The sequence below is a fragment of the Ambystoma mexicanum genome, chromosome 12 (assembly GCF_040938575.1).
Source record: "Ambystoma mexicanum isolate Mex_15411 chromosome 12, UKY_AmexF1_1, whole genome shotgun sequence".
NCBI classification, from domain to species: domain Eukaryota; kingdom Metazoa; phylum Chordata; class Amphibia; order Caudata; family Ambystomatidae; genus Ambystoma; species Ambystoma mexicanum.
Genome location: NC_090936.1, coordinates 668280 through 692704, shown reverse-complemented (window position 1 = coordinate 692704; position 24425 = coordinate 668280). Strand labels below are relative to the sequence as shown.

The window sequence follows — 24425 nt, the reverse complement described above, 5'->3', positions numbered from 1 at the left end:
GGGGGGGGACTAGACAGAGTAATACTGCCACCAGCACCAGGCGGCCTGGACTAGACCGAGTAATACTGCCACTACCAGCACCAGGCCCCAGGGGGGGACTAGACAGAGTAATACTGCCACTACCAGCAGCAGGCCCCAGGGGGTGGGGGGGACTAGACAGAGTAATACTGCCACTACCAGCAGCAGGCCCCGGGGGGGGACTAGACAGAGTAATACTGCCACTACCAGCAGCAGGCCCCAGGGAGGGGGGGACTAGACAGAGTAATACTGCCACTACCAGCAGCAGGCCCCAGGGGGGGGACTAGACAGAGTAATACTGCCACTACCATGCCCCAGGGGGGGACTAGACAGAGTAATACTGCCACTACCAGCACCAGGCTCCAGAGAGGGGGGACTAGACAGAGTAATACTGCCACTACCAGCACCAGGCCCCAGAGAGGGGGGACTAGACAGAGTAATACTGCCACTACCAGCACCAGGCCCCAGAGAGGGGGGACTAGACAGAGTAATACTGCCACTACCAGCACCAGGCCCCAGAGAGGGGGGACTAGACAGAGTAATACTGCCACTACCAGCACCAGGCCTCAGGGAGGGGACTAGACAGAGTAATACTGCCACTACCAGCAGCAGGCCCCAGGGAGGGGGACTAGACAGAGTAATACTGCCACTACCAGCACCAGGCCTCAGGGAGGGGACTAGACAGAGTAATACTGCCACTACCAGCACCGGGCCCCAGGGGGGGACTAGACAGAGTAATACTGCCACTACCAGCACCAGGCCCCAGAGGGGGGGGAACTAGACAGAGTAATACTGCCACTACCAGCACCAGGTCCCAGGGGGGGGACTAGACAGAGTAATACTGCCACTACCAGCACCAGGCCCCAGGGAGGGGGACTAGACAGAGTAATACTGCCACTACCAGCACCAGGCCCCAGGGGGGGACTAGACAGAGTAATACTGCCACTACCAGCACCAGGCCCCAGGGGGGGACTAGACAGAGTAATACTGCCAGTACCAGCACCAGGCCCCAGGGAGGGGGACTAGACAGAGTAATACTGCCACTACCAGCACCAGGCCCCAGGGAGGGGGACTAGACAGAGTAACACTGCCACTACCAGCACCAGGCCCCAGGGAGGGGGACTAGACAGAGTAATACTGCCACTACCAGCACCAGGCCCCAGGGGGGGACTAGACAGAGTAATACTGCCACTACCAGCACCAGGCCCCAGGGGGGGGGGACTAGACAGAGTAATACTGCCACTATCAGCACCAGGCCCCAGGGGGGGGGACTAGACAGAGTAATACTACCAGCACCAGGCCCCAGGGGGGACTAGACAGAGTAATACTGCCACCAGCACCAGGCCATAGGGGGGGGACTAGACAGAGTAATACTGCCACCAGCACCACGCACCCGGGGGGGACTAGACAGAGTAATACTGCCACCAGCACCATGCGGCCTGGACTAGACCGAGTAATACTGCCACTACCAGCACCAGGCCCCAGGGGGGGACTAGACAGAGTAATACTGCCACTACCAGCAGCAGGCCCCAGGGGGGGGGACTAGACAGAGTAATACTGCCACTACCAGCACCAGGCCCCAGGGGGGGACTAGACAGAGTAATACTGCCACTACCAGCAGCAGGCCCCGGGGGGGACTAGACAGAGTAATACTGCCACTACCAGCACCAGGACCCAGGGGGGGGGACTAGACAGAGTAATACTGCCACTACCAGCAGCAGGCCCCAGGGGGGGGACTAGACAGAGTAATACTGCCACTACCAGCAGCAGGCCCCAGGGGGGGGGGACTAGACAGAGGAATACTGCCACTACCAGCACCAGGCCCCAGGGGGGGACTAGACAGAGTAATACTGCCACTACCAGCAGCAGGCCCCAGGGGGGGGACTAGACAGAGTAATATGCCACTACCAGCAGTAGGCCCCAGGGGGGGGGACTAGACAGAGTAATACTGCCACTACCAGCACCAGGCCCCAGGGAGGGGGACTAGACAGAGTAATACTGCCACTACCAGCACCAGGCCCCAGGGAGGGGGACTAGACAGAGTAATACTGCCACTACCAGCACCAGGCCCCAGGGAGGGGGACTAGACAGAGTAATACTGCCACTACCAGCACCAGGCCCCAGGGAGGGGGACTAGACAGAGTAATACTGCCACTACCAGCAGCAGGCCCCAGGGGGGGGGACTAGACAGAGTAATACTGCCACTAGCAGCACCAGGCCCCAGGGGGGGACTAGAACGAATAATACTGCCACTACAAGCACCAGGCCCCAGGGAGGGGGACTAGACAGAGTAATACTGCCACTACCAGCACCAGGCCCCAGGGAGGGGGACTAGACAGAGTAATACTGCCACTACCAGCACCAGGCCCCAGGGGGGGACTAGACAGAGTAATACTGCCACTACCAGCACCAGGCCCCAGGGAGGGGGACTAGACAGAGTAATACTGCCACTACCAGCACCAGGCCCCAGGGAGGGGGACTAGACAGAGTAATACTGCCACTACCAGCACCAGGCCCCAGGGGGGGACTAGACAGAGTAATACTGCCACTACCAGCACCAGGCCCCAGGGGGGGGGACTAGGCAGAGTAATACTGCCACTACCAGCAGCAGGCCCCAGGGGGGGGACTAGACAGAGTAATACTGCCACTACCAGAACCAGGCCCCAGGGGGGGGGGGACTAGACAGAGTAATACTGCCACTACCAGCAGCAGGCCCCAGGGGGGGACTAGACAGAGTAATACTGCCACTACCAGCAGCAGGCCCCGGGGGGGGGGGACTAGACAGAGTAATACTGCCACTACCATCACCAGGCCCCAGGGAGGGGACTAGACGGAGTAATACTGCCACTACCAGCACCAGGCCCCAGGGAGGGGGACTAGACAGAGTAATACTGCCACTACCAGCACCAGGCCCCAGGGAGGGGGACTAGACAGAGTAATACTGCCACTACCAGCACCAGGCCCCAGGGAGGGGGACTAGACAGAGTAATACTGCCACTACCAGCAGCAGGCCCCAGGGGGGGGGACTAGACAGAGTAATACTGCCACTAGCAGCACCAGGCCCCAGGGGGGACTAGACAGAATAATACTGCCACTACCAGCACCAGGCCCCAGGGAGGGGGACTAGACAGAGTAATACTGCCACTACCAGCACCAGGCCCCAGGGAGGGGGACTAGACAGAGTAATACTGCCACTACCAGCACCAGGCCCCAGGGGGGGACTAGACAGAGTAATACTGCAACTACCAGCACCAGGCCCCAGGGGGGGGGACTAGACAGAGTAATACTGCCACTACCAGCACCAGGCCCCAGGGGGGGGGGGGGCTAGACATAGTAATACTGCCACTACCAGCACCAGGCCCCAGGGGGGACTAGACAGAGTAATACTGCCACCAGCACCAGGCCCCGGGAGGACTAGACAGAGTAATACTGCCACCAACACCAGGCCCCAGGGGGGGGGACTAGACAGAGTAATACTGCCACCAGCACCACGCACCCGGGGGGGGGACTAGACAGAGTAATACTGCCACCAGCACCAGGCGGCCTGGACTAGACCGAGTAATACTGCCACTACCAGCACCAGGCCCCAGGGGGGGACTAGACAGAGTAATACTGCCACTACCAGCACCGGGCCCCAGGGGGGGACTAGACAGAGTAATACTGCCACTACCAGCACCAGGCCCCAGAGGGGGGGGAACTAGACAGAGTAATACTGCCACTACCAGCACCAGGTCCCAGGGGGGGGACTAGACAGAGTAATACTGCCACTACCAGCACCAGGCCCCAGGGAGGGGGACTAGACAGAGTAATACTGCCACTACCAGCACCAGGCCCCAGGGGGGGACTAGACAGAGTAATACTGCCACTACCAGCACCAGGCCCCAGGGGGGGGACTAGACAGAGTAATACTGCCACTACCAGCACCAGGCCCCAGGGAGGGGGACTAGACAGAGTAATACTGCCACTACCAGCACCAGGCCCCAGGGAGGGGGACTAGACAGAGTAATACTGCCACTACCAGCACCAGGCCCCAGGGAGGGGGACTAGACAGAGTAATACTGCCACTACCAGCACCAGGCCCCAGGGGGGGACTAGACAGAGTAATACTGCCACTACCAGCACCAGGCCCCAGGGGGGGGACTAGACAGAGTAATACTGCCACTATCAGCACCAGGCCCCAGGGGGGGGGGACTAGACAGAGTAATACTACCAGCACCAGGCCCCAGGGGGGACTAGACAGAGTAATACTGCCACCAGCACCAGGCCATAGGGGGGGGACTAGACAGAGTAATACTGCCACCAGCACCACGCACCCGGGGGGGGACTAGACAGAGTAATACTGCCACCAGCACCAGGCGGCCTGGACTAGACCGAGTAATACTGCCACTACCAGCACCAGGCCCCAGGGGGGGGACTAGACAGAGTAATACTGCCACTGCCAGCAGCAGGCCCCAGGGGGGGGGACTAGACAGAGTAATACTGCCACTACCAGCACCAGGCCCCAGGGGGGGACTAGACAGAGTAATACTGCCACTACCAGCAGCAGGCCCCGGGGGGGGGGACTAGACAGAGTAATACTGCCACTACCAGCACCAGGACCCAGGGGGGGGGACTAGACAGAGTAATACTGCCACTACCAGCAGCAGGCCCCAGGGGGGGGGACTAGACAGAGTAATACTGCCACTACCAGCAGCAGGCCCCAGGGGGGGGGGGCTAGACAAAGGAATACTGTCACTACCAGCACCAGGCCCCAGGGGGGGACTAGACAGAGTAATACTGCCACTACCAGCAGCAGGCCCCAGGGGGGGGACTAGACAGAGTAATACTGCCACTACCAGCAGCAGGCCCCAGGGGGGGGGACTAGACAGAGTAATACTGCCACTACCAGCACCAGGCCCCAGGGAGGGGGACTAGACAGAGTAATACTGCCACTACCAGCACCAGGCCCCAGGGAGGGGGACTAGACAGAGTAATACTGCCACTACCAGCACCAGGCCCCAGGGAGGGGGACTAGACAGAGTAATACTGCCACTACCAGCACCAGGCCCCAGGGAGGGGGACTAGACAGAGTAATACTGCCACTACCAGCAGCAGGCCCCAGGGGGGGGACTAGACAGAGTAATACTGCCACTAGCAGCACCAGGCCCCAGGGGGGGACTAGACCGAATAATACTGCAACTACCAGCACCAGGCCCCAGGGGGGGGGACTAGACAGAGTAATACTGCCACTACCAGCACCAGGCCCCAGGGGGGGGGGGGGCTAGACATAGTAATACTGCCACTACCAGCACCAGGCCCCAGGGGGGACTAGACAGAGTAATACTGCCACCAGCACCAGGCCCCGGGAGGACTAGACAGAGTAATACTGCCACCAACACCAGGCCCCAGGGGGGGGGACTAGACAGAGTAATACTGCCACCAGCACCACGCACCCGGGGGGGGGACTAGACAGAGTAATACTGCCACCAGCACCAGGCGGCCTGGACTAGACCGAGTAATACTGCCACTACCAGCACCAGGCCCCAGGGGGGGACTAGACAGAGTAATACTGCCACTACCAGCACCGGGCCCCAGGGGGGGACTAGACAGAGTAATACTGCCACTACCAGCACCAGGCCCCAGAGGGGGGGGAACTAGACAGAGTAATACTGCCACTACCAGCACCAGGTCCCAGGGGGGGGACTAGACAGAGTAATACTGCCACTACCAGCACCAGGCCCCAGGGAGGGGGACTAGACAGAGTAATACTGCCACTACCAGCACCAGGCCCCAGGGGGGACTAGACAGAGTAATACTGCCACTACCAGCACCAGGCCCCAGGGGGGGGACTAGACAGAGTAATACTGCCACTACCAGCACCAGGCCCCAGGGAGGGGGACTAGACAGAGTAATACTGCCACTACCAGCACCAGGCCCCAGGGAGGGGGACTAGACAGAGTAATACTGCCACTACCAGCACCAGGCCCCAGGGAGGGGGACTAGACAGAGTAATACTGCCACTACCAGCACCAGGCCCCAGGGGGGGACTAGACAGAGTAATACTGCCACTACCAGCACCAGGCCCCAGGGGGGGGGACTAGACAGAGTAATACTGCCACTATCAGCACCAGGCCCCAGGGGGGGGGACTAGACAGAGTAATACTACCAGCACCAGGCCCCAGGGGGGACTAGACAGAGTAATACTGCCACCAGCACCAGGCCATAGGGGGGGGACTAGACAGAGTAATACTGCCACCAGCACCACGCACCCGGGGGGGGACTAGACAGAGTAATACTGCCACCAGCACCAGGCGGCCTGGACTAGACCGAGTAATACTGCCACTACCAGCACCAGGCCCCAGGGGGGGGACTAGACAGAGTAATACTGCCACTGCCAGCAGCAGGCCCCAGGGGGGGGGACTAGACAGAGTAATACTGCCACTACCAGCACCAGGCCCCAGGGGGGGACTAGACAGAGTAATACTGCCACTACCAGCAGCAGGCCCCGGGGGGGGGGGACTAGACAGAGTAATACTGCCACTACCAGCACCAGGACCCAGGGGGGGGGACTAGACAGAGTAATACTGCCACTACCAGCAGCAGGCCCCAGGGGGGGGGACTAGACAGAGTAATACTGCCACTACCAGCAGCAGGCCCCAGGGGGGGGGGGGCTAGACAAAGGAATACTGTCACTACCAGCACCAGGCCCCAGGGGGGGACTAGACAGAGTAATACTGCCACTACCAGCAGCAGGCCCCAGGGGGGGGACTAGACAGAGTAATACTGCCACTACCAGCAGCAGGCCCCAGGGGGGGGGACTAGACAGAGTAATACTGCCACTACCAGCACCAGGCCCCAGGGAGGGGGACTAGACAGAGTAATACTGCCACTACCAGCACCAGGCCCCAGGGAGGGGGACTAGACAGAGTAATACTGCCACTACCAGCACCAGGCCCCAGGGAGGGGGACTAGACAGAGTAATACTGCCACTACCAGCACCAGGCCCCAGGGAGGGGGACTAGACAGAGTAATACTGCCACTACCAGCAGCAGGCCCCAGGGGGGGGACTAGACAGAGTAATACTGCCACTAGCAGCACCAGGCCCCAGGGGGGGACTAGACCGAATAATACTGCCACTACCAGCACCAGGCCCCAGGGAGGGGGACTAGACAGAGTAATACTGCCACTACCAGCACCAGGCCCCAGGGAGGGGGACTAGACAGAGTAATACTGCCACTACCAGCACCAGGCCCCAGGGGGGGACTAGACAGAGTAATACTGCCACTACCAGCACCAGGCCCCAGGGAGGGGGACTAGACAGAGTAATACTGCCACTACCAGCACCAGGCCCCAGGGAGGGGGACTAGACAGAGTAATACTGCCACTACCAGCACCAGGCCCCAGGGGGGGACTAGACAGAGTAATACTGCCACTACCAGCACCAGGCCCCAGGGGGGGGACTAGGCAGAGTAATACTGCCACTACCAGCAGCAGGCCCCAGGGGGGGACTAGACAGAGTAATACTGCCACTACCAGCACCAGGCCCCAGGGGCGGGGACTAGACAGAGTAATACTGCCACTACCAGCAGCAGGCCCCAGGGGGGGACTAGACAGAGTAATACTGCCACTACCAGCAGCAGGCCCCGGGGGGGGGGGGGGGACTAGACAGAGTAATACTGCCACTACCATCACCAGGCCCCAGGGAGGGGACTAGACGGAGTAATACTGCCACTACCAGCACCAGGCCCCAGGGAGGGGGACTAGACAGAGTAATACTGCCACTACCAGCACCAGGCCCCAGGGAGGGGGACTAGACAGAGTAATACTGCCACTACCAGCACCAGGCCCCAGGGAGGGGGACTAGACAGAGTAATACTGCCACTACCAGCACCAGGCCCCAGGGAGGGGGACTAGACAGAGTAATACTGCCACTACCAGCAGCAGGCCCCAGGGGGGGGGGACTAGACAGAGTAATACTGCCACTAGCAGCACCAGGCCCCAGGGGGGACTAGACAGAATAATACTGCCACTACCAGCACCAGGCCCCAGGGAGGGGGACTAGACAGAGTAATACTGCCACTACCAGCACCAGGCCCCAGGGAGGGGGACTAGACAGAGTAATACTGCCACTACCAGCACCAGGCCCCAGGGGGGGACTAGACAGAGTAATACTGCAACTACCAGCACCAGGCCCCAGGGGGGGGGGACTAGACAGAGTAATACTGCCACTACCAGCACCAGGCCCCAGGGGGGGGGGCTAGACATAGTAATACTGCCACTACCAGCACCAGGCCCCAGGGGGGACTAGACAGAGTAATACTGCCACCAGCACCAGGCCCCGGGAGGACTAGACAGAGTAATACTGCCACCAACACCAGGCCCCAGGGGGGGGACTAGACAGAGTAATACTGCCACCAGCACCACGCACCCGGGGGGGGACTAGACAGAGTAATACTGCCACCAGCACCAGGCGGCCTGGACTAGACCGAGTAATACTGCCACTACCAGCACCAGGCCCCAGGGGGGGGACTAGACAGAGTAATACTGCCACTACCAGCAGCAGGCCCCAGGGGGTGGGGGGGGCTAGACAGAGTAATACTGCCACTACCAGCAGCAGGCCCCAGGGGGGGGACTAGACAGAGTAATACTGCCACTACCAGCAGCAGGCCCCAGGGAGGGGGGGACTAGACAGAGTAATACTGCCACTACCAGCAGCAGGCCCCAGGGGGGGGGACTAGACAGAGTAATACTGCCACTACCATGCCCCAGGGGGGGACTAGACAGAGTAATACTGCCACTACCAGCACCAGGCACCAGAGAGGGGGGACTAGACAGAGTAATACTGCCACTACCAGCACCAGGCCCCAGAGAGGGGGGACTAGACAGAGTAATACTGCCACTACCAGCACCAGGCCCCAGAGAGGGGGGACTAGACAGAGTAATACTGCCACTACCAGCACCAGGCCTCAGGGAGGGGACTAGACAGAGTAATACTGCCACTACCAGCAGCAGGCCCCAGGGAGGGGGACTAGACAGAGTAATACTGCCACTACCAGCACCAGGCCTCAGGGAGGGGACTAGACAGAGTAATACTGCCACTACCAGCAGCAGGCCCCAGGGAGGGGGACTAGACAGAGTAATACTGCCACTACCAGCACCAGGCCTCAGGGAGGGGACTAGACAGAGTAATACTGCCACTACCAGCAGCAGGCCTCAGGGAGGGGACTAGACAGAGTAATACTGCCACTACCAGCAGCAGGCCCCAGGGGGGGGACTAGACAGAGTAATACTGCCACTACCATGCCCCAGGGGGGGACTAGACAGAGTAATACTGCCACTACCAGCACCAGGCCCCAGGGGGGGGGCTAGACAGAGTAATACTGCCACTAGCAGCACCAGATCCCAGGGGGGGACTAGACAGAGTAATACTGCCACTACCAGCACCAGGCCCCAGAGAGGGGGGACTAGACAGAGTAATACTGCCACTACCAGCACCAGGCCCCAGAGAGGGGGGACTAGACAGAGTAATACTGCCACTACCAGCACCAGGCCCCAGAGAGGGGGGACTAGACAGAGTAATACTGCCACTACCAGCAGCAGGCCCCAGGGGGGGGACTAGACAGAGTAATACTGCCACTACCATGCCCCAGGGGGGGACTAGACAGAGTAATACTGCCACTACCAGCACCAGGCCCCAGGGGGGGGACTAGACAGAGTAATACTGCCACTACCAGCACCAGGCCCCAGGGGGGGACTAGACAGAGTAATACTGCCACTACCAGCACCATGCGGGGGGGGACTAGACAGAGTAATACTGCCACTACCATGCCCCAGGGGGGACTAGACAGAGTAATACTGCCACTACCAGCACCAGGCCCCAGAGAGGGGGGACTAGACAGAGTAATACTGCCACTACCAGCACCATGCGGGGGGGGGGCTAGACAGAGTAATACTGCCACTACCAGCACCATGCGGGGGGGACTAGACAGAGTAATACTGCCACTACCATGCCCCAGGGGGGACTAGACAGAGTAATACTGCCACTACCAGCACCAGGCCCCAGGGGGGGACTAGACAGAGTAATACTGCCACTACCAGCAGCAGGCCCCAGGGAGGGGGACTAGACAGAGTAATACTGCCACTACCAGCAGCAGGCCCCAGGGGGGGGGACTAGACAGAGTAATACTGCCACTACCATGCCCCAGGGGGGGACTAGACAGAGTAATACTGCCACTACCAGCACCAGGCCCCAGGGGGGGGACTAGACAGAGTAATACTGCCACTACCAGCACCAGGCCCCAGGGGGGGACTAGACAGAGTAATACTGCCACTACCAGCACCATGCGGGGGGGGACTAGACAGAGTGATACTGCCACTACCATGCCCCAGGGGGGACTAGACAGAGTAATACTGCCACTACCAGCACCAGGCCCCAGAGAGGGGGGACTAGACAGAGTAATACTGCCACTACCAGCACCATGCGGGGGGGGGGGGGCTAGACAGAGTAATACTGCCACTACCAGCACCATGCGGGGGGGACTAGACAGAGTAATACTGCCACTACCATGCCCCAGGGGGGACTAGACAGAGTAATACTGCCACTACCAGCACCAGGCCCCAGGGGGGGACTAGACAGAGTAATACTGCCACTACCAGCACCAGGCCCCAGAGAGGGGGGACTAGACAGAGTAATACTGCCACTACCAGCACCATGCGGGGGGGGGGGGGCTAGACAGAGTAATACTGCCACTACCAGCACCATGCGGGGGGGACTAGACAGAGTAATACTGCCACTACCATGCCCCAGGGGGGGACTAGACAGAGTAATACTGCCACTACCAGCACCAGGCCCCAGGGAGGGGGGACTAGACAGAGTAATACTGCCACTACCAGCACCATGCGGGGGGGGCTAGACAGAGTAATACTGCCACTACCAGCAGCAGGCCCCAGGGGGGGGGACTAGACAGAGTAATACTGCCACTACCAGCACCAGGCCCCAGGGAGGGGGACTAGACAGAGTAATACTGCCACTACCAGCACCAGGCCCCAGGGAGGGGGACTAGACAGAGTAATACTGCCACTACCAGCACCAGGCCCCAGGGGGGGGGAGACTAGACAGAGTAATACTGCCACTACCAGCACCAGGCCCCAGGGGGGGACTAGACAGAGTAATACTGCCACTACCAGCACCAGGCCCCGGGGGGGGGGGGGGACTAGACAGAGTAATACTGCCACTACCAGCACCAGGCCCCAGGGGGGGACTAGACAGAGTAATACTGCCACTAGCAGCACCAGACCCCAGGGGGGACTAGACAGAGTAATACTGCCACTACCAGCACCAGGCCCCAGGGAGGGGGACTAGACAGAGTAATACTGCCACTACCAGCACCAGGCCCCAGGGGGGGACTAGACAGAGTAATACTGCCACTAGCAGCACCAGACCCCAGGGGGGGACTAGACAGAGTAATACTGCCACTACCAGCACCATGGGGGGGGGGACTAGACAGAGTAATACTGCCACTACCAGCACCAGGCCTCAGGGGGCTGTGCCCTCGGTGGCACGCCGAGCCGTCGGGAGGGGCATAGACCCGCGTCCTCCTCACCATGTAGCGCATGTCGCTGGCCTCAGGGGACACCTCTGCTCGCAGGGCGTTGTGATCGGCCAGCGTTTTCCGTATGAACGCGGGGTCGGAGTGGACGGGCGGGTTGAGATCCAAGAGCAGGGCACCGCGGAGCAGTAACAGGAGCGCCAACAGCGGCCTCCTCGCCATCTCTTCTCGGGACGGTGTGACCGGCGGCGCCCAAGCAAGGCCCGAAAGTTCCAGAGCTCGCCGGCCGCGGGCCGCTCTGACGGGAGCCCTAACGGCCGAGAACGTTCACTGGAAGTGCCAGATGGGGACCATGAGCTTTCTCGATGGAAAAGGCGGGAAGCAAGGGCGCGTGCGGAGGCGTGTGCGGGAGGCGGGAAGGGCGCGTGCTGAGGCGGCCTCCCGCCTGGCGCGCGGGATTTCTCCTCAGCCGGCGGGCATACGGGCGGGCGGGCCTCCAGGGGGCGCTGCGCCCCCGTCGCGGCACGTGCCCTTATCCGTTGGAACGGCAGAGCTCGCGCGCCCCCTGACGCCACCACTCCCTCTGGAAGCGGAATGGACGCGGCGGGGCTTTTGCCGCTGGCTCTCCTGCCACTCGGCCTGCTTTTCGATTTGACTGCTTCCGCCTTGGTTGGACCGTCCCACACCGACCCCGACTTTATAAAAGGGATCGTCGACGCGCACAACCAGTACCGCTCGGCGGTCACGCCGAAGGCGAGCGACATGCTGCGCATGGTAAGGCCGTTTCCCCCCATCCTCTGCAGGTATCAGGCAGGGCCTCGCTGGGGGCGGGGGCGAGGGGAGTGGATCCCACCCTGAGGCCGGAGAATAGAGCGGGCCCCAGGCAGCTCGAGCTAGACTCGTGCCCCATCTCACAGTACCAGGCTAGGCGGTAACTACAGAGAGAGCTCTTGCTTCTCAGGGGCTCCCGGGAGAACCCCCCACACCACCTCCCTGTTCTGCTTGGAATTCTCTGACTTGCACTTTTCTGAAATCATGAAAAGGTAAACTACAAGTAAGAAAAGACGCTGCAAGGTAAGGACCCCTCCCCTGCACACGTTATAGATGCTGAACAAAACAAGATTATAGACTCATCAGGAAATAAACAATGTGTATGTAACAAAATATTGTAATGTAATATCTCAGTGAAATGGTGTCTGTATCTTCATACAGTCAGGAGGTCTGTAGTTAGCTGGTGCGTTTCGGAGTGAAACCCCCTGCTTCAAGAGCATTGCACAAATTAATTAAGAAAAAAACAGCTATATAGTTTGGGTACGCTCCAAAAGATAAAAGGGATAAGATTTTCTATTAACAAATTCAGAGTCATGTGTGTATTATAACATAGAAATTAAACATTCAAATGGTTAAGATTGGGGACAAATATCACCTAGAAGTCCATAGAGCCAACTGGATGTGATGCAACAGAAGTGATAAAACGAGGTCAAAAGAAAAGTGACCCATGTGTAGCCCATTGTACACATGTAAAGCATGCTAGAGCCATAGAGAAAGAAAGTAATCAAATAAATGATGTAGGGCCTACATGGCCCGATACTCGACTAAGGCCATCAAGCTTGAATTAAAAAAGATGTCCCAGGAGTGAAAACACCTAAGTAAAATATCTAAAGACAAAATCCAATGAATGGTAAATAACACATGTCTCACCAAAAAATAAAGGAATGCCCAATGATAGCCAAGAAAAAGAGCTACTAACCTCGTATCGTAGTAAAAACAAGATGAAGAGCCAAATATCTCAAAGACAACTAAAAGCTCTAACATGAAAGCGGTTCGATTCAATATGCAATGTGTCTTCCTGTAAAGAAATAGCAACCAATCAGACTTTGCATAGTACAATGCGAACATTGCTGCTTTCTCTGCAATTAAAACATACACATAGGCTTACCCAAAAAAGCAGGCAGAGCCCCATGCACAGCACATCAATGTGGCGATACATGAAGTGTATTATGATAGTTATTTATAACGCACTAAGGTTTCTAAACGCGAACCCGGGAATCGAACCGGTGGTGCTCTGTGTCGTCTTGCTTCCAAGGCTAGCACGTTGCCCGGACTATCCTCCCGAGATGGGTAATGACTCCCCAGTACTGGTTTAGCCCATGGACTTTCATATGAATCCGATTAGTGATGCTTCAGAAAAAAAGCAACAAAAGAGCAATGTGTCAAACTTTGGGCTAACTTCCGAATATATTATTGTAAAAATTCCTGGTCCCCTTGCCAACTTTCTTGCCTTCCAACAAGTGAAAAATTACAATAAAGACTAGGCGCAACGTGAAAACCAACAATCTCCACAAGTACTGCAGGTTGTCGAGTGCGGGTGAACAGCCGATGCGTAATGATAAGACAATCGCCTCCCCTATCGAAATAGCGAGAGGGCTAGAAATATATTCTACATTACATGTAGACATCTAAGAAGGAACATAGATAAAGGCTAGTGAAGCCGGCTTAAAGCCAAACTGAGATAAAGAGTAATAGAGTCCCCTAACGAGATGGAAAAAAGGACTAAAAACCCACCCTGCCTAGTGAGGAAACATCCTAAAGGAAAAATTGGAAATGTCTGGAAAGCGTATTGCTCCCTATTCTATCAGCACCAAAGGCTAACAGAATGACACTAACAAATCAGAACACTAATAAGAATTCCTTAAATAGAAACTCAAAAAAATGTCCTAACTAACAGACTGAAAAAATAGTGAGCCCCAAAAGTAAAACTACCCTAGAATTATCCCATAAAACCATGTTAAAAATATGTTGTGGAAAGATTAAAAAAAATCAAAAATCTCCATCCAATTGGCTCAAACGGACGACTATTGTAAACAAGAGTTGGTAAACGGAAACAAAATAGTCAACTTATTACACAAATGAAACAATGGCCACAGAGTCACCCTGGAGAGGATTTCTCTCAGCAAATTGACAGACATGAATTCAACACTAAACGTGTTGTAAGCACACAGCCAACATTCAATAATACAAAGTTAAATATCAACAATAGATGATTCATAATGTTCATCTAATCTGGATAGGTCCCCTAGTCACATAGAATCTATAGTTAAAGATACATGTACAATAGCCACATAGTGGATGATAAATAAAGTCGTATGGGACTCAATTCCTAATTTAAACATGCATATGCATACACAAAGGCTCCATTAATAAGTTTTTAAAAGAATCATCGACTTAACGTTCAACTGGACGGTTTTCAAAGGACCCAGAACCATATTATTCGACATTAATAAGAAAGATCTAGAGTCATGTCCAATCCATACTTGTATATAAATGTGCAGTGATCACCCCATGAATGGTTGTAAAAAAGCAGTTAAGACTGAATTCTTCATTGAGACCACTGGGATGTATAGTATCGAGAAAGTGTATCCAAAACAATTGTCATGGGAGGAGATGAGCATTGTAATTGCCTCCCTTTTCTGGACGCTTCACAACTTCCAATATTAAAAACGTCAAACTCTTACGTCCCGTCCCCTTCCTCCATACTTGTGGGACATTCCGTCCTTTGGGACGGGACCGGAGCACTTTTGTCAAAAAGCATTAAAAAATGAAGATTTCTGTCCTTCTTTTATGTTTACGTGGGATACCGCACGTGGCCTTAACCCCGCGAATCGCCCTCCATTCCTTTTCTCTGAGCGGTCGGGGCTGGATGCACTTGTATCACTGGGAGTTCTTTTTTTTGGCTCTTGTTGGCCTTCCTTTTTGCTCCGGTTCCACAGTCGTCTAGTCCTCCGTCTATGCCGCAGCATCTGGGATTTGTGTCCTGTTCTTCCTGCAAATGTCGTTTCTCAGGGGCCGATCCTCATCCTGTTTGTCTGAAGTATCTAGGTCCGGAACATCATTGGGACTTGTGCCTCTATTGCGACTCCCTCTTCGTCCGGGCACTCCATCGTCTTCTTCGGTGGGAGGTCGTGTTTCAGCACGTTGGTCCACCGCATTTGCAGCTCTTCATCTACGAGAAGAAGAAACACCTGGTAGGTAAGTTCTTTACTTTTTAGGGTGCCCCGGCCAGGGAACTCCTTCCCGGGGTCCTCTACGGCTGGGAGGGGCTGTGTTTAGCTCTATCACCAAGTATTCCGCTGAGGCGCCCTAGTGGCTTAACCGGCGTACCGGAGTGTTCTCTGAGGGTTCTCACTGACCTGCCAGTACCGGACACCGTTCCGAGGTTCACCATTATGGTGCTATGGCTAAGCCCAGTTCGTCTGCGGCTCTGGATACCAGGGTCTGACCTGAGGTCTCCGTTTCTGGAGCTTTCCATGCTGATACGGGGGTTCGCCCTGAGGTCTCCTCTTCTGGAGCTTTCCATAACAAGTCACGGCTCGAGGCCCCTCTTAAGGGTGCTTTACGTACCGGGTTAAAACCTGAGGTTCCTCTTGTAGAGGCTAAAGTCTGTACTGACAGATCTGAGAGACCCACTCAGAAGGCCTTGTCTGTGCGATATATTCCTCAACCGTCCCATGCCCAGGGTCATGGTGGTACCAGTTCTGTGGAGGCGGCAGAGAGGGCAGTCACGGACCACTTTAACTCTGGTACCCCCGTCCGAGGTTCCTCTGTTGGAGGCTAAGTGTGGAGTTGGTTCTAAGATGTCCAATAAACATCCGAGACCATCCAGGCTAAGGTGTTAAGTCCCCTGAGGACACAATTGCCTCATCTTCCCATGTGTGGCAGTTCTCTTCAGGTGTGGACAAAATGGCGTCCCAACCTGCGTGGTCCACAGCAGCCATTTTGGATACTTACACCTACTTTCACATTGTAGGGTGCTGGGAGCATTATTTTTGGGGCTGAGTGGCCTTTTCCTCGTCACGTGGACAATAAAAACCTGTTCAGCCTTCTTTCGACTGGCATGCGCGGACCCAGCTGCCTCATAGTGTCTTGCTTCCTCCTGCTTCAGCGCCAATGGTCTATGTGGACGCGGCTGCTGGGGGACCCTCCTGGCAACCATCCTCCTTGCGTTCATGGAGTATGTCCATTACGAGCAGTCTCTTCCTCTTCCAACGCCTAAGCCTTCGACTGAGTTCTTTGGGAAGTTTCAGATGTTCATGCACTCTGACCCTATGTAGACGTATTTCAAGCGTCTGTCCAGGGAGATGTATCCAGAGCCTCCTATTCCACCTCTGGCCCCAGCTTTTCCGATTCAGGTTCTGGTGCTTCCACTCCTTCCACCGCTTCCTTCTGGACCTCCTCCACCTCTTCCTCCTCTGCCTCCGTTGTTTCCTATTGAAAAGACTCTGGGGGACAGGGACAACACTTTAAAACCTGAGGCGGTATGTGAGGGGACTAAGTTTTCTGTTCCCGCCTCAATGGGTGATTCTCAAGCAGATCAGGACAGCGATGAGCAGCCCCGCTCGGTGATAGCATTTCATGACCGGTTCCTGGATATGATGGCCCTCCTTGACATTCCAGTACCTGAGGTCCCCACTCCTCAGGAGGGGGTGCTTTCCAGAGCCTTTACCCTGTCATCTCATGAACACACTGGCCTGTTCCTCCAGAAGGACATGTTGGCTGAGGCCCACAAAGTCCGGAATAAGCCCCACACTGGGCTATATATCAACAAGAGAATTGACGCTCAATATAAGCTTCATTCTTCCGAGAAGAGAGCCTTATCGGCATGCCCGCTCCCGTCCTCAACAGTGGTGGCTGGGCCACCCTCCAGTCCAAGATGGCCTCTGCATCTTCAATGGCAGCGGCCCAAATCCTATCCAAGGAATATAAACTTCTGGACTCCTTGGGCAAGAAGGGCTTTGCCAATTCGGCTCTCCAGCTTCGTCAAGTGAAAACCAAGCTCCTACTGGCAGCAGCCAACCAGAGGCTGTGGAAAGAGTCGATTTCCGGGAGTGCATTCCTGCCGATAGGCTAGATGACTTTAAAGCTGGTTTGTCGGACGTCAGGGTGTTGGAACAGGATCTACTGGAAGCTTCGGCTCACCACGTGGATACCTCAGCTCAAGGCCTTATGGTGGGCGTTGATACCTCCCGCCAGGCATGGCTCCACGCGTCAAAGTTTTCAAAGGTAGTGCAGGACAAAGTACTGGACCCTCCTTTTGATGCCAAGGAATTGTTTCATTCTTCTACCGATGAAGAGCTCACAAAGACCAAAGCGAGTACCCAGACCGCAACATTTTTCGGGATTCAGGGGGTTTCAGGATTGTTGTGCGCGCCAAACTGAAGCTCCGGTTGGCAGCATCCACCAAAAAAAACAGCGGCAAGATGGTCGGCTTTTCTCTCAGCCATCAGCCTCTTCCTCAGGGACAGGTAGTCTCCCTGCCGACAAATCAGCTAAATTATATTTTTTGTTGGTCGCACGAGGTGGTTGGGGAATCTCGTCTCCTCTGGAGGCATGGCAGACCATGACTGACGATCAGTGGGTTTTGTCCATCGCTCGGGCGGGCTTTCGATTTACCCTCCCCCCTACCCCACCATTCAACACTCCCTTCCAACAGTTTGGGACACCCTCCCAGAAGCTTCTGGACCTCAGGACAGATGAACCTGTTCCCCTTGGGGAGCAAGGGGCAGGCTTCTACTCTCGTCTGTTTACAGTGCCCAAACCCAACCAAGCTGGCCTGCCCACTATCCTTGATCTTTCCCAATTCAATCTTTCTCTTCCCCAACAGAAATTCAAAATGATCACACCTTGCCAAATCAAGTCCTCTCTTCGGAAGGACGACTGGCTCAGTGTAGATGACCTTCAGGACGCTTCCATGCACATCCTGATATGGAGACCGCATGGGAAATATCTGCGGTTCTCTCTGGGGGAGGAATATTTTCAATTCCGTGTCCTCAGTTACGAAGATGATGTTGGTCATCTCAGTTTACCTCCGGCTACAAGGCGTTCATGTATATCTGTATTTGGACGACGAGCAGTCCTGTCCACTGACGGCGTTGAGCAATCTCCAGTCTCACCTCCAGCTCCTGTTCCACCATGGGCTGTCGGTGAACTGGCGGAAATCTTCCATGAAGGTCTTCCAATACCTGATTTTCCTGGGTTTTCATTGGAACATGATCGATACCAGGGTCTTCCTCACGGCAAACAGGATTGCGGATCTATCCACCACATGTCAGCTCTTCCTCCAATCCTCGCACATGATGGCTTGGTGGTTTCGTAGACTTCTGGGCCTGATGGCTTCCTGCCTCCTTGCTTTGCCTCTGGCGCATTTGAAAATGAGGCGTCCCTTCAGAGCTCTTGGTCCCATGCTTCGGACCCGGATTCCAAGATGATTCCGATTCCATCTGGCATGACGGCAGATCTGCTATGGTGGTCCTCGACCAGCAACCTTTCTGTGGGCTGTTTTTCTGGTGCTAAAGGCTTTTCAACCGTCCATCTTGAACAAGGTGGTACGTATTCGCACGGACAATTAGGTGGTGATGTTTTATATCAACAAGTAGGGTGGCACCAAGTCTTCTCTCCCTGTGGATCTTGCAATTCAAATATGAGAATGGGCCACTCAACACAACATTTGGTTGCTGTATGTGCACATTCCGGGCCTTATCAATGTAACAGCAGATTCACTCAGCCGCCAGGCGGTGACCAGTTAAGAGTGGGAATTGAACCCAGATGTTTTTCCTCCCTTTTTCGCCAATCGGGCACTCCAGAAGTTTCCTTTACTTTTACTTTATTCAATTTATAACACGCAGCCATGAACCCTAAGGCGTGAGGGCGCGGACATGACAAAAAACACAAATACGAAAAAGGATGTGATCATGAGACAAATGGGGAAGACGATTACTACATCAGAATGTGATGGTACCCAGTCAGCATAGATGAGTGAGAGAATGAATGAATGATTAGTAGAAAAGGTGAGTCTTGAGGATCTTCTTGAAGGAGGTGACCGAGGCTTGCTGACTGAGCGTGAGGGGAAGCAAGTTCCAGAGTTTGGGTGCTGCAGTATAAAAGGCACCATTCTCCACCTTCTTGAGTTTGCAGCATGGAAGAGATAGCAAGTTCTGATTGCTAGACCTATGGACCCTGGTGTTGGCTTTGTCTTGGATTTGATCAAGCAGGTATTTGGGCATTATGCCAAGTCTGCACTTAAAGACAATAGTAAATATTCTGAATTTAATGCAGGCTTCGATCGACAGCCAGTGTAAGGAAAGTCGGGCAGATGAGACGTGGTCACGCCGCGCCAGGCCCGTAACTACCTGGACAGCCCCGTTCTGGACTATTTGAAGTCTATTGGAGTCAGTTTTTCCCAATCCGACCAGGAGGCTGCCACAGTAATCGGTCTTTGCCCCAACTATAGCTCTTGCGATGGTCTCTGCATTTGCCTGCGAGATAAAAGGTCTTAAGTGGGTCAAAAGTTTCACATAGTAAGTGGAGGCGGAGATGATGCTACCTACGTGGGCTCTCATATTGAGGGAATGATCCAAGACGACGCCTAGTATTTTTAATTTAGGTTGGGGAGAAATGTCTACAATGCCTAGCCTAAATGATTTATACATGGGATCCAAATTGGCAAGGTAGTTTGTATTGCCCACGATCATGATCATGAGCTCAGTTTTGCTTTTGTTTAACGCAAAGTTGTTGGCTATCATCCAGTTTTCAATAAGGGACAACATTCTGTTTAGCTCTTGTTCATCCTGGGAATATACACCAGAAGGTTTTACTAAGACCTGGGTTTCTTCGGTATAGTTGGAAAATGAGGTACCTTCTTCCTCGAGCATCTTAAAGAAGCGAGCAGTATAGATGTTATAAAGGCAGGGGGAGGTACTAGCACCCTGAGGGACCCCAAAAAGAACCGGGATTGGGTCCGCTTCGAATTGCCCGATAAAGACTCTACTTTGTCGTTTAGCCAAGAAGGAATTCATCCATGATGCAGCGGAAGGGGAGAAATTAGCCACCTTGGTCATTCTGGCTACCAAAGTGGGGTGATCAACCAAATCGAATGCCGCGGATAAATCCGGAGACATAAGAAGAGTTGCTAGGCCTTTATCCATATTAGCAAGTAGACGTTACTTGAGATCTAAAAGGGAGGTTTCGGTACCATAGTGTTAGACAGAAACCAGTGCAGTTCCCTCTGGGACCACTGCAAAAGATTTAAGACTACAGGTGTTTGGCAGTAAACCCACTTGGTAGCAGTCTGTACCACACAGATTCACTTGGTAGCTGTGGCTGAGCAGTCCGACTTCCCTCAAGAAGAGTTAGGCAGTATACAGAGTATTCACAATAGGTCAAAAGAACACAGTAGAACAAGCAAACACTGACCAGAGCTTAGTGTAAAAGAGATATAATTATTTATTTAAAACCACATCTAATAAAACACACAGGCACTAATATTAAGCAGTTCAAAAACACGGTCACTAAAAGATATACTCTCCCTTAAAAGAATATTAGACAAGTCTTAAGTAAAGCTCCACTTATTTTCAGACAGCGGTGAGCGCTTAACGCAGATGGCACTCTAATAATTCATTTAAAAAGGGAGAGAAAAGCAGGATATAAATTGAAACAGATCCCAACACTTTCACAAGAACACAGCAAGAGAGGAAGGCAGAGTCAAACCGTGAAGTTAGAGTTCAGAAAGCCGGATCAGAACGAAATGTGTCCAAGGTCACACGGTTAAAAAGTGCACAAAAGTCTTGAAAAGGTTCAGGAAGAGTTGGACCAAAAGAAAGGGGACCAGTTGGATATGGTCAAGGCGGCCAGCCCAGTCCAGAAGGTTAAGGGATTATTATTACCTTGTAGCAATCTTTAGAAAGGGAGGCCTGGCGGACACGGTACCTTAAAGTGGTGAGAATACTCCAGCGGGGGCAGTTTTTCCTGGCAGCGGATGCAAGTCGGTGCTTCGTCCGGGGGAAGAGAGGATCTCGTCGGGGAGGAAGACAGGAGTCCATTGCACTGCCAGGGAAGAAACCAGCCACAGAGTTCTCAGTTAAAAGGAGCGGTCCTTTTGTTCGTGGTCCAGTGGTAAGTGTCTATCCGGTTGCCGGGGTGCTTGGCACGGGCAATTCGACCACAAGACGTCCTGGGATGCGAGAAAAAGAAGGTAAACTGGTTGTGCCCACCAGTCAGGGGAAGAAGACTCTCCAGCAGGGAGATCTTCTCTGTCGTCGGGAAGTGGTGAGTCGGTTCTGCAGGGCTCCACCGGTGGTGTCGTCGTAGCAGGTCGGCTCAGCTTCTCCCTCGTCAGATTCTCAGGTTCTGTGGTGACTTCTGAAGTTCCAGTCCCCAAAGCCCTGCTTTTATGCAGCACACCCCCATTCACTCAGCCTAGCTGTCAATCAAACATGCTAAGTGGTGAGCCGGCCGGCTCACCACTTGGGCCAATCACACAAGGGTGCGACTTGAGTTACCAAGGTAACTCAGTCCAGGGTGCCTAAAACCCCTGCCACACCCCCTGTGGTACCCAGACAGAGTGGCACCACTTTTGGAGGCTTCTGTGGAGAAGCCCGCCAGAAGTGGAACAAAGGGCTCGACTTGGGTTGGAGTCACAGAAGAGAACACAAACGCCATTTTAGAATCGAGTCCTGGCAAAAAATACCAACCGGCGAATTAATATTAAATAAATAAACCAGCGGTATGTTCGAGGCTATGAGAATTAAATAATTAAAATTGGTCGCCTCCAACAATGGGAAAATCCATAGTGATATATTTGCGGTCAAATATAAAAGTAGTATCCACTGCCACCAGCCAAAACTCGATTAGAGGGGACGGAGACGTGCCCCCTCGGCTAACAGACCCCAGGGCAATCGAATTGCCCCGACCAGTATGTCCACAATATGATGGTTTGTACTGGTTTCTGTTCATAATTTGGGACTAGTGAAGCCAATGGTGACTTTACATGCCCTGGGAGACAGTAGTCAGTCCCAGGGTATGGAGTCTATGGTGGGGTGTCACTATGACACCCCTGTGTCACTGCACGGAGGGTGCTGTGTAACACACATAGTAAAAACACATGAGACCCTATGGAGTAAAGGACCCCATAGCCCATAAAACACATTAACAGTTAAAGGAACACCATAAATCATGTCCAAGAGTGGGCGAAAAAGAGTCTCACTCTTGGCAGGAGAAAAAAACAAACTCCAGAAATCCAGCAAAGCTGCTGGGGGACTCACTAGGTTAGGAAATTCAGCCTAAACCGAGAGTTCTCCCTAACACATAGCCCTGCCTAAAGCCTGACTGGTAGATGTTTAAGATGGGATGCTGGTTCAAGTGGGAGGCTATTTGTGAGTAAGCTACTCGATCGAGTATTTTCATAAGGAATTGCGTGTTGGTGATTGGGCGGTAGTTAAGCGGATTATCAGGGGCAGGACCAGGCTTCTTAAGAATGTGGGTGATCCAGGCGGTTTTAAGGTTGTCGGGGATGCAGCCCTCTCGTAGGGAAGCGTTAACAAAATTGCAAATTGCTTTTAGCAGTGGAGGAGGGCAAGATTTTATGATTGGGGAGGAGCAGGGATCGCCCTTACACTTAGTGGGCTTGAGTTGTTCGATGGTAGATTTTAAAACAGCCTCTGAGATTGAATGAAAATTAAATTCGCCGATTGAGGGATTTCTAGTGAACCGTTTACTATACGCAGGTTCCGGATTAACGGATTGTTTATGTACAATATCGGCTCCAATGCTAAGAAGTTTGTTGTGCATTCCATTCTGGATTTGTAGACACCAAGAATTATCTAACGTTGGGAGTTGACCCTGTGGTTCTGGGGTAGATTCAGTGTCTTTTAGGATCCTGAACAATTCTTTAGTGTCAGATTTAGTGTTGAGAATCTGATTATTGTGGTAAGTCTTTTTTGCTACCATGAGCTCTGATCTATAGGCCTTAGCGGCAGATTTGTATAGGATTGGCTTTCCATTGATGGAAAAGCTTGGCAGTAGACGATTTGGACTTTTGTAAATCCTTGGTGAACCATAAATTGCTTCTGTTGGGGCCACGCGATTTTCTGCACTTGGCAGGAGCCAGGGACTGGGAGATGGAGACCAAATTGGACGTGAGAAGGGAAGACATGTCAAATAAGGTAGTATGGTCAGAGAAGTTAATTGCGGGGTCGAGAAGAGGTCCAATTTTGTCCTCAGTGATGTGTTTTAAATTGCACGTGATAATAAAGTTGGACTTCTGAAGTTTAGGTTTAACTGGGAAAGGTACTCTTATGGAAAATTGAATGAACGAGTGATCGGACCAAGGACAAGGCTTGATTTGGGTGTCGTGGCAGGGAGTGTTAATTGAAGCGACCCAGTCTAAGATGTGGCCCGATTGGTGAGTAGGCTCGTGAATTTGTTGCTCAAAACCTAGAGAGTTACCTCTAGTTCGACGGCCAGTGGATCATCCTTGTGGCCTAACCAGTAGTTCAAGTCTCAGAGGAGAATAAACCTGGCATTAGGTTTAAGGAGTGGGAGCAAATGGTTAGAGAGGGAAGCAATGAAATTATGAGATGGCGAAGGTGGTCGATAAACGTGGAGAAAATTCACTGTAGATTCAGCGTTCATTCCTATTTTAATATGAAAGGATTCAACTCCTTCAAAGTCCGGATTTTGAACTATCCAGATTGAGAGGGTATCTTTAAGAATGAAAGCAACCCCCCCGCCTCTCCCCGTTGTGCGGTTGTGGCGGGATAGAGTATAACCTGCTGGAATGAGCTAAGTTGAGGGAGGGACCAGCCGAGCTAGACGCCCAGGTTTCTGTTAATGCGCATGGGTCGAGGTCATTATCCGCTATGTAGTGATTGACTTCCAAGGCGTGTTTAATGAGGGACCGAGTATTAAGTAAAAGGCACCGGAGTGTGCTGGTTGGGGGTGTGTGGTTGCTTACAGGACAGCTCAAGGTGGAGTCTGTAGATATTAGGTTTGGGGGTAATGATATAACTGAAGGGGTGGGGAGCGGGTGAAAGGGTAAATCATCAA

At 53.9% G+C, this 24425-nt stretch overlaps 2 protein-coding genes across 2 annotated transcripts in view; one reads left to right on the top strand and one right to left on the bottom strand.

Annotated features, from left to right (window-relative positions):
• LOC138512913 (GLIPR1-like protein 2) overlaps positions 1–11884 on the bottom strand; it is a 161360-nt gene extending 149476 nt beyond the window's left edge. Inside the window, exon 1 of the mRNA XM_069627682.1 lies at positions 11601–11884. Within this exon, the coding sequence (XP_069483783.1) occupies positions 11601–11768 (168 nt within the window). The 5' untranslated portion in view covers positions 11769–11884. The remainder of the gene's footprint in view (positions 1–11600) is intronic.
• Positions 11885–11960: 76 nt separating this feature from the next.
• The window catches only part of LOC138512912 (GLIPR1-like protein 1), a 310893-nt gene continuing 298428 nt past the window's right edge, over positions 11961–24425 (top strand). The window contains exon 1 of the mRNA XM_069627681.1: positions 11961–12320. Coding sequence (XP_069483782.1) covers positions 12141–12320 — 180 coding nt within the window. The 5' untranslated portion in view covers positions 11961–12140. The remainder of the gene's footprint in view (positions 12321–24425) is intronic.